The sequence below is a fragment of the Crocuta crocuta genome, unplaced genomic scaffold (assembly GCF_008692635.1).
Source record: "Crocuta crocuta isolate KB4526 unplaced genomic scaffold, BGI_CrCroc_1.0 scaffold1098, whole genome shotgun sequence".
Taxonomy (NCBI): Eukaryota; Metazoa; Chordata; class Mammalia; order Carnivora; family Hyaenidae; genus Crocuta; species Crocuta crocuta.
In genome coordinates this window covers 108,366-122,000 of record NW_027532879.1, presented here as the reverse complement: position 1 = coordinate 122,000, position 13,635 = coordinate 108,366, and the positions used below count along the sequence as shown (strand labels likewise).

At 53.8% G+C, this 13,635-nt stretch overlaps 2 protein-coding genes across 4 annotated transcripts in view; both read left to right on the top strand.

Annotated features, from left to right (window-relative positions):
* Positions 1-13,635, top strand: part of LOC144216330 (CD48 antigen-like) — a 114,612-nt gene that overhangs the window by 84,823 nt on the left and 16,154 nt on the right. For 2 of the 3 annotated variants that reach the window (XM_077745655.1, XM_077745657.1), the window contains exon 4: positions 11,918-11,966. In XM_077745655.1, the coding sequence (XP_077601781.1) occupies positions 11,918-11,966 (49 nt within the window). The remainder of the gene's footprint in view (positions 1-11,917; positions 11,967-13,635) is intronic. The other variant, XM_077745658.1, reaches the window with a different exon arrangement.
* LOC144216333 (CD48 antigen-like) lies at positions 2,185-11,521 on the top strand. The gene is made up of 3 exons (XM_077745663.1): positions 2,185-2,318; positions 9,186-9,578; positions 11,121-11,521. Exons 1-3 carry the CDS (start codon positions 2,222-2,224, stop codon positions 11,519-11,521), a joined length of 891 nt encoding a protein of 296 aa, XP_077601789.1. The 5' UTR covers positions 2,185-2,221.

The window sequence follows — 13,635 nt, the reverse complement described above, 5'->3', positions numbered from 1 at the left end:
TTTTTTTTTTTTTTTTTTTTTTTTTTTGCACATGGATGTCTGGCTGTTCCATCATCATATTTTGAAGAGACTGTCTTTATCCATAGTATTGCCTCTGCTCCTTGTCAAAGATCAGATCACCGTCTATGCATGGGTCTATTTTGGGTTCTCTCTTCTGTGGCAGGATCTATTTGGCTTTTCTCTACCCAAATCAGTACTGTCTTGATGATTGTAACTTTATAGGAGGTCTTGAAAAAGGAGGTGGGAGCCTCTTCACCAACATGGTGTGGGCTCCACTGAGTCATTTTCTCTCCATGCAACCTGTAGAATCACGTGATCAATACCTCAGTCATACCTTCCCGAGCTGTAGATTGTGTTTGACCTAATGTATTGATCAAGTTGGGAAGAATGGATATCTAGACAATAATGAGTCTTCTTATCCATGAACATGGTCTATCTTTGCATATATATAAAAGATTTGTATAGTCTCCTCTGATTTTGTTTATGAGAGTCTTGTAGTTTTCCTCATAAAGATCTTTGCATATTTTGTTATACTTAGGCCTAAATGGATCACTTTTGGGTTGTCAGTGTACACGGAACTGTGTGTTCAGTTTCAAATCCATTTCTTTATTGCTGGTATGAAAGTGAGTAACTTGAGTGTCGTGTAGGAATCTTGTGTTTCTTGCAACCATGCTATCATCCCTCATCAGGTGAAGAGTACTTCTTGTGTGGATTGTTTTGGGTTTTGTACATAGAAAACCATGTCACATGTGTACAGAGATGGTTTTATTTCATCTTCCATAGTCACTATACCTCATATTGAATTATCTTATCTTCTTTTGTCAGCTAGGACTTCACATATAATCCTGAGAAAGGATGGTGTTAGGAGCCATCCTTCCTGGTTCCTGGTCTTAGAAGAAGTGTTTCCCACCTGCGGGCATCAAGTATGATGTTAGCTGTGGTGTTTGTGGAGATGATGTGATCAAGTTGAAGAAATTCTCCTCTATTTCTAGTTTACTGTGAGTTTATCATGATGAGTGGCTGTTGGGGCTCAGTTACTTTTGGAGTCAAAGGAAACAAGAAAAATATTAATTTTGTGGAATCACACCACTTAGGCAGTTAACATTCACCTGCACAGGTGGACTCCATCTTCCCTTCTTTCTGGGACACAGAGTAAAGTCCAGAGTCTTCCACTGACACAAATACCATGTTTCCCTTCCACGCTACTAAGAGTAATTTAGAACAAACTGGTTTAAAGCAAAGGACTCATGTCTCTTTTCTATACATAATGAAGGCAGAGCAGCCCTAGGAAGGACCAGGTCTCAGAATTAAGCAAAGGCTTAGCTTCTTAAAGGAGAAGATGCAGAGTTTCCAGAGGACACATGATCGCCCTGCTTCAACATGTGGTTGGCTTGTCTGAGGAACATTGGCAAGTTGTCTGGAGCTGAGTTGGTGCTACAACTGAGTCCCACATCCCTCTGTGAAGATAGATGGTTGTGTTCTTGTTCTCCATCAGGCTGTCTCTGCTGGTACATTGTTACTGGTTGTCACCCATATCTGGAGGGGCAGGTGCTCTGGTCCCTGTCAAGGCCCTCATGGCTTCCATCACCGCCCCCAGACCCACCCCCTAGAACGAGGCACATGTCCAGGCTCAGGGAAGACTTCCTTCATGAGCCTGAGCACCTGCTCCTACAGCCTCCCTGCACCATGGATGCCTCTGTGACCTGTTTCTCGAAAGCATGTCCCCTCCTGTCCCTTGTTTAGAGAAATCAATGAACAGTGCACAGTAAAGACAGAGGACAGGCCCAAAGCAGGGAGAGGGGCCGTGTCCTTGTACAGGGGTTAGCGTGAATATGTGCCCGGCCGTCGGCTGTCCCTGGGGAGCAGGGCTGCTGGGCTGATTGTGAACCCAGGACACAGGAAAGAGGTCCCTCTGGGTGCCGGCTGGGGAGCTGAGATCACCAGGCCCGTGGTGCCCACAGGAAGGGGCCCCTCCCACCCAGCAGCTCAGCCAAGGGGTGTTCATACACTCACTTACTATAATCTCCTGAGTCCCAGTGCAGGGGGAGGTAAGAGGAAGCATCTGAATGGCTTTATCTAGAGCTGTCAGCTGGTCCTAGACAGTTAGCTCCGCCCCTCAGTTGGGAAGAGCTAAGAGTGTTTGTGAGTGAACCTTTCCTCTTGTTTTGCCTTTTCCTTCTGGATTTCTGGAGGTTTTCTCTGCAGCCATTAGGCCCAGAGCATGCCTGGCAGGAGGCAGCCTGTGATGGGAACACACCCAGAGGCCCCCTGCCTGTGCCGGGCCCCCTGGCTCCTGGGATTCACCAGCCTCCTCCTCAGTGAGTGGCCCGGGTCCCTGGGTGGGAGGCCGCTGTGCGGGGCAGGGAGGGGGGCTCCCATGGGTCTGATGTCTGTGGGGAAAGACATGAAACACCACCTCTGTTGGAGGGCATGAGAGAGGCTTTGTCTCTGAGCCGGGGTGGCCTTGCACAGGGGGCCGCACAACCTCTGCTGCTATGTGGGGACAATGGGGACGGCTAGAGGTCCTCTCAGGTTGGGGGGACCCTGCTATGGCCCTTGGGGAAGAGGAGGGCCCAGAACACACCGAACTCTGTCTGACCCAGGAAGGGCTGGAGGCCCCAGAATATGAGGGCGTCTGCGCCCACTTGCTGGAAGGATGTGGACGGAACAGAGGGTGCTGACAGGCCCCAGGAGGGTGTGAACAGGGTGGCAGGAAGGGAAGCAGCAGGTTCCCACAAGAGACTGTCCTAATGAAATCCAGACATTCCCGTTATTACTTCCTTTGAGACTCTCTGCTTTTTTGTAACAGATTAAATAAAAACAAAGGAGAACACTGAGGCCTCCAGAGCTAGAATTCTCTGGAATCCTGGGAAAGCTTTTATTTCCTGTAATGTTTGGCTTGGGTGCCCAGGCCTTGCTGGAGTCAGGGGTTGTAGGAAGTTCCTGAACCTTGGGCATCTGTAAACAGGATGTTTCCCATCAGAAAATGAGCTCTGTGGGGCGCCTGGGTGGCTCAGTCAGGTAAGTATCCATCCTAACATTATTTTTGGCTCAGGGGATGATCCCTTAGTTAATGAGTTTGAGCCAGGAGTCAGACTCTGTGCTGAGCCAGCTTGGAATTCTCTCTCCTTGTCTCTGTATCACTACCCCACTCATGCTCTCTCTCTCTCTCTCTAAAAATAAAGAAACATTCAAAAATTTATTAAGAAGTAAAGAAAATGAGCTTTGTAAGATTGACATCCCTCTTAACTGATTAATTTTGTCAACAACAAAATGTAGTCTTTTTCTTTCAATTAAAAAAATTTAAATATTAACTTATTTTTGAGAGAGAGAGAGAGAGAGCGAGTTGTGGAGGGGCAGAGAGAAAGGGAGACACAGAATCTGAAATAGGCCACAGCCTCCGACCTGTCAGCAAAGAGCCCAATCTGGGGCTCGAACTCATGAACTGTGAGATCATGACCTGAGGTGAGGTCGGACGCTCACCTAACTGAGCCACCAAAGTGCCCCCAAATTTTATCTTCTTTCAATACATCCTGACTCTCTACATCACAACCATCTGTGCCCCTGGCCATCTGTCCTTCTGTCTTTCTGTCCATCTGTCCTTCCTCTCTGGGATTAGCACCGTCTGCTGATCTGAGAGCTCTCACCTTCCTCCCACCATGAGGTGCGTCCAGCCCTGGAGTCGACACTCACCATCCAGCCTGGGGGACAGACCCTCCCCTGCAGCCTGAGGGCTGAGCCTCCTGCCTCCCTGCTTCCCTCCCTCCCAGCAGGTGCCCCAGGTCCCTGCCCTGCCAAAGCCTAACAGGCACTTGGGTCCCTTTCCCAGGAGAATAGCTGGGGCGGGAGAGCCCAGAGCTGCTGGGACCCGCTGAGCAGACAGCAGGTGTGCAGGGAGAGCCCCTGTGCAGGGCAGGGGAGGGCAGGGCAGGGGAGGGCTGCAGGCAGCTCCCTGCAGGGGAAGCACTGAGCTAGAGGAGAGGGAAGCCAGCTGTAAGTACAGCAACCCGCTGAAGAGAAATGGGGAAATGCCCACACCATGTGGAGCCCACAGTATCAATTTTTCTCAGCCCAAGCATGGGATAACTGGGAGCCTGCCCCCTCGTCTCAAGGAGCCTGCTCAGCTGCATAAGTGTGTCCAGTCACCTGCTGAGGTGGACATGAGAGGGACCATGGAACCCAGCTGCTGTGGACGCAGCCATAGCCCAACTGGACTCCCAACTGGCACCCACAGCCGCCTGTGGGGTCACAGCACGGGTGTCTGTCTCCAGGGAGCCCGTCCCTGACCCCAGGAGGAGACCCCGAGAGGGCAGCTGGTGGGGGAGCAGGGCTCCATCCTGGGACCTGGGAAGAGGGGGGGAGGACCCCAGGGGTGCTTGGTCAGGAGGAGCATCGTAGTCATGAGAGCAGCTCACACGCACGGGAACGCGCTCGCCTTCTGAAATCCCAGCCACCATTGTCCCAGGGGAGCGCTGTCATCATCTCCACGTCACAGATGGAAGGAGGAGGCAGGGAGGGTACATGGCTGCTCAAGGCCACGGGCTCAGGAGAACAGAGGACGTGGACCCCGCCTCCCGGCCCCTCCGGCCCTGGTTCCTGACCGCCCTGCCGCACTAGACCTCCTGCTCCGAGAGCCAAGCACAGTCCCTTTGAGTCAGGTTCACACACGAACACTGAGACCAAAAACCTTCCTGAAGGAAACCAGACAGAATGGAGAACAGACTTTTGATGTGGGGAAGATCTTTTTCTGCAACATATAAAACCAATAAGCCTTTAAAAAAGCTGTTACATCTAACTTCCTGAGGATAATAGCAGGGCCTAAAGTCCATAGAGTTGATGTGCAAATTGGCAGTTACATTATTTGTGTCAGAAAACAGGCTAATTTCAGGAGGCCTCACAATCCTGGATTTCAAGCTGTATTACAAAGCTGTAATCATCAGGACAGTATGGTACTGGCACAAAAACAAACACCCCATCAATGTATCACAACAGAGAACCTAGAAATGGACCCAAAAATGTATGCCAAGTCATCTTTGACAAAGCAGGAAAGAATATCCAATGGAATAAAGACAGTCTTTTCAGCAAGTGGTGGTGGGAAAACTGGACAGTGACATGCAGAAAAATGAACCTCGACCACTTTCTAACACCACACACAAAAATAAACTCAAAATGGATGAAAGACCTAAATGTAAGACAGGAAGCCATCACAATCCTTGAGGAGAAAGCAGACAAGAACCTCTTTGACCTTGGACACAGCAACTTCTTATTTGACACGTCTCTGGAGGCAAGGGACACAAGAGTAAACATGAACTACTGGGACCTCATCAAAGTAAAACGCTTCTGCACAGCGAAGGAAACAATCAGCAAAACTAAAAGGCAACCGATGGAATGGGTGAACACATTTGCAAACGAAATATCAGATAAAGGGCTAATATCCAAAATCTATAAAGAACTTAACAAACTCAACACCCAAAAAACAAATAATCCAGTGAAGAAATGGGCAAAAGACATGAATAGACACATCTCCAAAGAGGACATCCTGATAGCCAACAGACAGATGAAACGATGCTCAATGTCACTCATCATCAGGGAAATACAAATCAAAACCACAATGAGATACCACCTCATACCTGTCAGGATGGCTAACATTAACTAAGCAGGCAACAACAGATGTTAGCAAGGATGCAGAGAAAGAGTATCTCTTGTGCACTGCTGGTGGGAATGCAAACTGGTGCAGCCACTCTGGAAAACAGTATGGTGGTTCCGCAAAAAATTAAAAATAGAACTGCCCTATGACCCAGCAAGTGTGCTACTAGGTATTTATCCAAGGGATACAGGTATGATGTTTTGAAGGGGCACATGCACTCCAATGTTTATAGCAGCACTATTGACAATAGCCAAAGTATGTGAAGAGCCCAAAATCCATCAACGGATTAATGGATCAAGAAGATGTTGTACATATACACAAGGGAGTATTACTTGGTAATCAAAAAGAATGAAATCTTGCCATTCGCAACTATATGGATGGATCCAGGAGGATATTATGCTAAGGAAAATTAGTTAGAGACAGACAAATATCATGACTTCACTCATATGAGGACTTTAAGACACAGAACAGATGAACATAAGGGAAGGGAAGCAAAATAATATAAAAACAGGGAGGCGGACTAAAACATAACAGACTCTTAAATATAGAGAACAAACAGAGGGTTCCTGGAGGGATTGTGGGAGGGGGGATTGGGTTAAATGGGCTTAAAGAGTAGGGGGGAGTAAGGAATCTACTCCTGAAATCATTGGCGTACTGTACGCTAACTAACTTGGATGTAAATTTTAAAAAATCAATTAAATAGATAATAAAAAGAAAAGAGACTAATTTTCCTACAACAGATGTGGCTCCTGTGAACCAAGGGGAACACAACAAGCAAAGGACACAAGCAGATAGCTCACGGCTGACCGAAAAGGAGATCAGAGCAGTGATGGTACAGGATGGTCAGGTTCATGACAGGAGAGATGCCCATTAACATGTAATGTGATGTAAGGTTCCCTCCTCCGTTGTGTGTCGGGGAAGCCCCAGCCTTGTTGGCAGAGGTGTGGCTACGGTCACCCTCAGGAGGGCACTGGGCCAGGTCCGTCCCACGTGCATGTGCCTGCCTTGGTCTATTGCACGCAGCCAATGGTTATTCCCGGTGAACATAGCCATGTGTGACGTATGTGCACCCGTGTGTGATGGATATACACCAGCATGGGGCGTATATGACCCTGTGAGACCTGTGTCCCCAACTGTGCGGTATACATACTGTGTGTGACAGGTACACGGATCCTGACGTGTACGCGTCCACATGTCACATGTCTACACCTGCGTGTGCAGAGACTCCAGTTGTGTCTGCTCGGTGTCACGGTGTTTGCAGGGACAAGAGCCACAGCCAAGCTCCCGTCACACGTGGAGACAACGTGAGCCCCGCGTGGGACCGTGTGCAGCTGGGAAGTGAGACGCGTCCACGTGTGCAGACGCAGTGTGGACCCCTGCCCGAGTCGTGCAGGGAAAGGCAGGCGCGGCGTGTGCGGCGTGTGGTCGGGCACAGGAGACACAGGAGGGTCCTGGAGGGACACGCACGATGGAACAGCCATGTCTGTGGAGGGGAGTGCGCAGCGGGTCCGAGGTCCGGGCCAGACTGCGTGTCGATCCCCATCGCCTCCTGTGTGTGCGTGTACGGTCTGCTCACCATCCACCAAAGTGAGAGCTGCGAGTGTGGCTGACACGCAGCCTCTCGTCCTTCGAGTGGGGATAATCCTCCGCAGGCTGCTGGCCTTGAGGGCCGTCCTGGGGACCCTTCCCTCTCGGACTGTGACGGAGCAGCTGACCCGTAGGGACTGGAATCGTGTCATGGGGGACGATGACCTGCCGTCTCAGGCCGGGCGGCATCAGGGGTGCAGCCGCAGGGGAGAAGTGCAGGGCAGGAGGTCCTAGGAACAGGGACGGAAGGGACCACGGACGGAGACGGCTGGTGTTCTTCTGCTGTGTCGTGTTTACACCCCAGGAGCCCCCTGCACTCACACTCTCGTGTCCCCTGCTTCACACGTGGGGTCTCACGTTAGACAGTTTGGGAAATCACCAAGGCTACTCAGCCAGTAAAGGGCGGCTCTGGAACTTGAACCTGGGTCTGTCTCATCCCAGAGCTCATGACTCATTGATCTGCCGTCCATGAGGCCAGGCCTGGGTCCCAGGAGCCCTCACGGGGTCCACAGGTGCTGGGTCCTGACCCTGGGCTCCTGGATTGGAATCCTGGGACTCTGGGAACAAGATCTTATAGACCTGGCAGCTGACCACATCAAGTTGTTGTCTCACAGTCCCGGGGACTTAGAGTTCAAAATCAAGTTTCTGGACAGTGTCTGATGGGAGGGATGGAGATCTGTGCCGTTGGGACCCGGGACATTCGTGTCCTGACTTGCTTAGAGGGACCTGGGGGCCGTGTCCCCTGCCGTCTCCGTGCACCTGGTCTGTGCCGTGTTGGGTTGGGTGCTGCACCCAGGGCACGTGTCTGCCCCGACCTCGTCCTGCACTGGGGGTCAGAGGACGGTGACCTCTGGAGGGAAGGGAGGGAGGAGGGGCCGGCAGGAGACTGAGGACTGAATCCCTGTCACTCTCCTGGCCGGCCCGGGGCAGGTACGGGGTGACCACCTTCCCCCTGATGCAGGTGCTGAGGGCCTGTGGCTTGATGACTAAGTGGTGCTAGGCGTGGGGTGGGAGCCCCAGATCTGTGGGGGAGGCTGGAGGGACTGCAGTGAAGTCCTGTCCTGTAGCATCACCGAGTTTGGACGGGCCTTCCCAGGGGGGATGGGACCCACCTCTGTCAGTGCCCACCCTGTCACTTGCTGCTGCATCCCCTGCCGTCCCCAGGTCCTTGAAACTTGCAGTGTGGGCTTCCAGCCTGTGCAGGTCAGGACCTGGGGTGGCTACTCTGGAGGCTGAGTCTCGGGGCTTCTCAGACTGAAATCCAAGTCTGTGTGGGGCTGAGGGAGCTCAAGGCCAATGGGGAGGGTGTGGTTCCCCTGACCCCTGCACTTGGGGAGGAGGAGCAGATCCTGGGGCTGGATCAGGCCTACCTCCTCACAGGTGCTGGCACAAGGTTGCACTCGTCCCTGCCACCTGGGTGTCCCCACAGCATAGCCCCAACATGGCTGCAGGCTCGTCCCAGCAGTGAGAGACAGGTGTGATTAAGATAGAAGTCACACTCCTGTGAGACCTGCTGTCACTGAGTGACGTCCATCACTGTAGCTGAACTCCGTTCCTCAGAGCAAGTCACAGGGCGCTGCCCCCGCTGCAGGGCCAGGTTTCTAAGGCTTGTGGGTGTGGGGACTCTTCAGCCACCGAGAAAGCTCCTCCTACACTTGTGCACTTGGCATTGACCCAAATGTACTCAGTGAATTTCATCCGTGATGTCATCATATCCAGACTCTCAGTGTCAGAGGTGAGGACAGTGTGGTTGAGCAATTCAGGACCGTGTTCAAGGGGACGCCCCACCAGGACCAGGACGTGATTCCAGCCTCGCTCCAGGTTCACGCTCTGTCCCGCCCCCCGGAGTCATGGGAGTCTACAGGGTGGAGTTCATTACCACGATGGGGTCTATGGTTTTCTCCTCGTTCTTAATGAAACACACTCACATTTTGTGCTTCCAATGCCCTAGGCGCCTTCAGCACTGCGGTCAGGAGCTCTGGGGTCCGTGGATCTGGAGTGGAGGATTCCAGAAACCTAGTTTCCCTGAAGGGGACTCAAGGCGGTTCTGTGGTGTTTCATGTGACCAGACGTCCAGAAGTACCTCCTGAAGCCAAGCTGGAGAAGATTTCTTGGGCCGTTAAAAACGAGTCAAACTACATAGTCCTCCTGCACGTCTCTCCTGGGATGGATGTTCCAGAATGGGTCAACCCCCAGGACAAGTTCAAGGAGAGGCTCCATGTGCCCAACACTACGACCCTGAGGATTGACAAGCTGACCCTCGAGGACAGTGGGTGGTACCGGGCTCGATGCTCCTTCAGCCCAGGGATAGAAAATGCCCAGTATTTCCACCTCAGTGTCTGCGGTACGTGGTGGCCCCTCCTCCAGGACGTGCTTACCCCCTGCTTTGGTCCCTGGGAGTGTCCATGGGCCCCTTGCAGGATCCCTTCCAGACCCCAGACTTCAGGCTCTGCTTCTCCCCTGAAATCAGAAGCAGCGTGTTCAGCACGAGTGGAGGCGGGGCTGAGACTCCCAGCAGGGGTGGATCCCTCGGTGCTTCAGGACAGAAAAGGGAAACGTGGGGAAGTGGGGTTTTACTGGAATCCTTTTGTGTTCACGGGACACGTGTCCTTAACTGGTGTGGTGGCGGCTGTTGCTGCTGTCACAGATGGACCCACAGGTGTCTTAGCACAGCCCCACCCGCGTGTGCACCTGTGTGTGGGTCAGGGTCAGCCCCAGGGCCACTGCGATGAGGGTCAGGTGTCCGCAGGGCTGTGCTCCTTTCTGGAGGCTCCAGGGGAGGATCCATGTCTTTCTTGTCTCACCTTGGGGTGGTGGCCGCGTCCTTGCCCGGTGACACCTTCTTCAAGCTGCAAAGCTGGTCATCTTAGGCTGAGTCCTTCTGGTTCTGCATCCGTCCCCCCTTTTCCCTCCTCTATCCGTGTTGAGGACCCTGTGATCCACTGATCCTGTCTGAGGATCCAGACCATCCCTAGTTCAGGGGCAGCTGGTTTGCGACATCAGTTCCCCTTCGCCATGGATTCTAGGACACCTGCAGGTCGGTGGGTAACAGGTGGTCATCTTTGGGGACACTCGTCTCCTGGCACGATCAAGAAACCATGTAGCATCTCCCACTCCGCCCCCTCCCCTTCTCAGCAGCAGCCCGAGGCCACCCTCACTCCCAGACTCCCCGGTGCCGCTCTGAACCTCCAGGGACACAGGAGACGTTCACAGGGCGGCCCTTCCTCAGACACGCAATCAGCACCTCCCTCTGTCTCTGTCTCTGACCCCCCTGTGGAGGGAGACATCCTGCTCCGGGGAGAGCGGCTCCTGCAGCCTCAGGTCTGTGAGGTTCCCAGAGGGCCTGTCAGCCTGTCTCTTGTCTCCATTGTGGACGGCAAATCCTAACCAGGCTCTGGCTGGCCATTCCTCCAGCCCCACTGTGTCCCCCACTGCGGCCTCTCCTGCTGGGAGCCTGGGACGTTCTCTGGGCACCAGAGCTGCCAGGTGGCCTTCGCACCTCAGGTGGTGTGGTCCCGACATCCATTGGAGCAGAAGGGAGCAGGGAACAAAACAGGACAGATCATTCAGTTCCAGGCTCCTTGTTTTCCGGAGGACACCTCACTGTCTTAGAATCAATGGACTCTGGTAGGAGGGGTGTATAGGTAATTTTTCCTGGGAGATTTTTAGACGTGCTCAGTCTAGTGGAATCACATGCGGCTTCACTCAGTGGCTCCTTTCTTATCGTCACTTGCTGTATATTTGGGGCAAGTCAGTCTGTCTGTAAAACGGACTCACCATCCTCTGGGGAGGAACCAGGGCGTCAGTGAGATTCCGCACGAGGAAGCAGAGGAGTGTGATGTTCTCCACTCACGGGACACCCTGTCCTTTGTCCCTCCTGCCCCAGAGCCCGTGCCCCGTCCCCAGGTCCTGGCCAAGGTTCTGTCCCTCACACGAGACTGGTGCCACGTCACCCTGGAGTGCCACACCCCGGGAGCCACAGGGGCCGTGAGTGTGTCCTGGGAGAGCAAGGGCCTCCCCAGGGAGCTGGAGCAGAGAGGGGCCCCAGGACCGGCCCCCAATCCCTGGACCCTGGCTCTGACCCTGCCCCTGAACCAGCCCAGCCCCAGCGTCACCTGTGTGGTCAGCAACCCTGTGGATCAGAAAAGTGCCACCCGGGACCTCGGGGAAGTGTGTGTCCACGGTGAGTGTTCCTGCCTGAGGGGAGGGGACTCCTGGGGCTCAGGTCCCCCTGGTGAAGGTTCCGGGTTCTGCCCCCATGTTTATGTCACCACCTTCCCCCACTGATGAGCTCCTCCAGCGCGGGGACCCTGTCCTGTTCCTCTCAGCACCCGGCCCCCAGCAGGGCTCAGAACTGGTTGGTGAAAGCACCTGCCATGTCCCCCCTCTCCAGCTGAGACCCGTCCCTTCAGACGCCTCCACGTGCTTGGCAATGGGCGTTTGACATTGTCCCTCATTTATCCTTCTTCACCGTCCCTGAGAGGGAGAAACACGTCCACACAGACAGGCCGGTGCTGCCCACCTGGGAGCTATCCTGGGGGCTCTTGTGGTCGTGATGCTGATCCTCGGGCTGGGCTGTACCTGCGGTGCTCACGTGGGGAGAAGAAGAGCTTGGAGACTGGGAGAGGCAGGTGCACGTCTCCTTCCCCTTGCCCACACCCCTCCCTCCCCACTGACCCTCAGCTCCCTCCCCTGCATTTTGCTGCTCAGGGAATGTCCCTGCAGGAGGCTGGTGGGTGTGGGCATCACCGTGGGGGTCCTGGTGGGGGGAGGGCAAGGTTCCCAAGGCTCAGATTCAGCTCCATGTGTGTGGGGCTCAGGCGCAGGGTCGCAGGAGAAACACATGGACCATGATGCTGGCGTCCACTATGCAGAGTTGAGCAGGCCGATGCCCCAGGATGGCAGTGACAAGGTGAGACCTGGGTTCTCCCCCATCCCTGTGAGCCTGGGTGTGAGTTGGTCAAACCCACTCATCTGCAGTTTCTGGTTTCCTCTGTTTCCATTTGAGACATGCAGTATTAACACGGGTCCAAGCAGGACTGGGCGTGTTGGGGGAGGTCATGTGACCAGCATGGCATCTGTGTGGGTCCCTCTGTGGCCTCCCTGTTCCTTTGTCTGCATTCCAGGGATGGAGTGAAGCACATTTACAACAGGAGACCCCTCTCCGTCCTGTCTACACTGAGGTCCGCACACCAGGCCAGGTCAGGATGGTGACTTAATTGGAAGAAGCAGGGAATCCAGCCTCTGGTGACACCTCTGTTGTGTGTGTGAAGCCTGCAGCCCTGGTCCTGCCCCTCCCCCTCTGACTGCTCTGAGCAGGGATGGATTTAGCCGACATTGGTGTATTTATTTGTACGCAAACATCTTGAGCACAAGTTCACCAGAAGACACAGATCTGGAGAATCAAAAGGGGACCTTAGTATTTAAATGGGTCCAAACCTGTGTTCCAATCCCACTCAGCCTCATCTCCTTGGCCTCCCTATATGGACCCCAGGCTCCCCACCTGTATGACAGCAATCTGCCTGTCAGAGCCATCAGCCTCTGGCTTAAAGTCATTATGATTCACAACAGTCAGCACATCCAGTTTAAAATCTCTCAGCAGTCACTATGTGCATTTTCTCTCTGTCTCTGTCTCAAAACTTAATAAGTAACACTCAAAAATAAAAATAGAGGATACTGTCTAAGATCTACTCTGGCCTTGTAATTTCAATTTTAATTTAAAGAAGTGTGTTGTTTACTGTGACTTGGCTCCGCCCTCAGCAGGTTCCCCACCCACCCCTCACGCTCCGTCTATACTGGCCCATCCTCTGCTGGTCAGCGCCCAGCCCTCCTCTCTCCCCAGGGGGCTCCAGCTAAGCCCTGGTGGGAGCCTGGCTGTGCTGAGGCCACGTCTCCAGTCCTGACCCGACACCCTCCCACGGCTCCTGATGGACATCTGCCCTTGGAACCCAGAGAGGACCTGCAGGAAACGGAATTCGTGCCTCCTGGGGGCCCCCCTGCCCCTCCCCAGCTCCTCCCTCAGCTCTGATCATATTTCCACCTGGATCAGGTCCCACCATCCACTCGCTTCAGCCAAACACCTGGAGGCTCCTTTGCTTCTTCATTCGCTCTGCTCTGGCGTCCACACCATGGGCAGCCGGTGTGTCTGAAATCTGCTCTCTCTCTGCACGACGTCCTCACTGAACCCCACATCCTACTCCCATGCACGGCCCCAACCTCCTTCCTGTCTGTAAACCTGCAGGTGCTGAACCTGGACCAGTCCCTGGTACTGCCTCGTCCCCAGGGCCTACTTGTGGGGCTGTCCTGTGGGTGTTCCCTTCCCAGCATCGTGGAGCCTGAGAGGCTGATGTATCAGCAACCTCCAGGAAGGGGACGGATGTAGTTGAAGAGGAAAGCCTGAG

What these genes read in the sequence shown, in the direction of transcription:
- LOC144216333 (XM_077745663.1), top strand. Translation starts at nt 2,222, where the DNA reads ATGCCTGGCAGGAGGCAGCCTGTGATGGGAACACACCCAGAGGCCCCC. An exon ending in ATTCACCAGCCTCCTCCTCA is followed by an intron (nt 2,319 to 9,185) that starts GTGAGTGGCCCG and finishes CCAATGCCCTAG; the next exon opens with GCGCCTTCAGCACTGCGGTC. An exon ending in TTTCCACCTCAGTGTCTGCG is followed by an intron (nt 9,579 to 11,120) that starts GTACGTGGTGGC and finishes CTCCTGCCCCAG; the next exon opens with AGCCCGTGCCCCGTCCCCAG.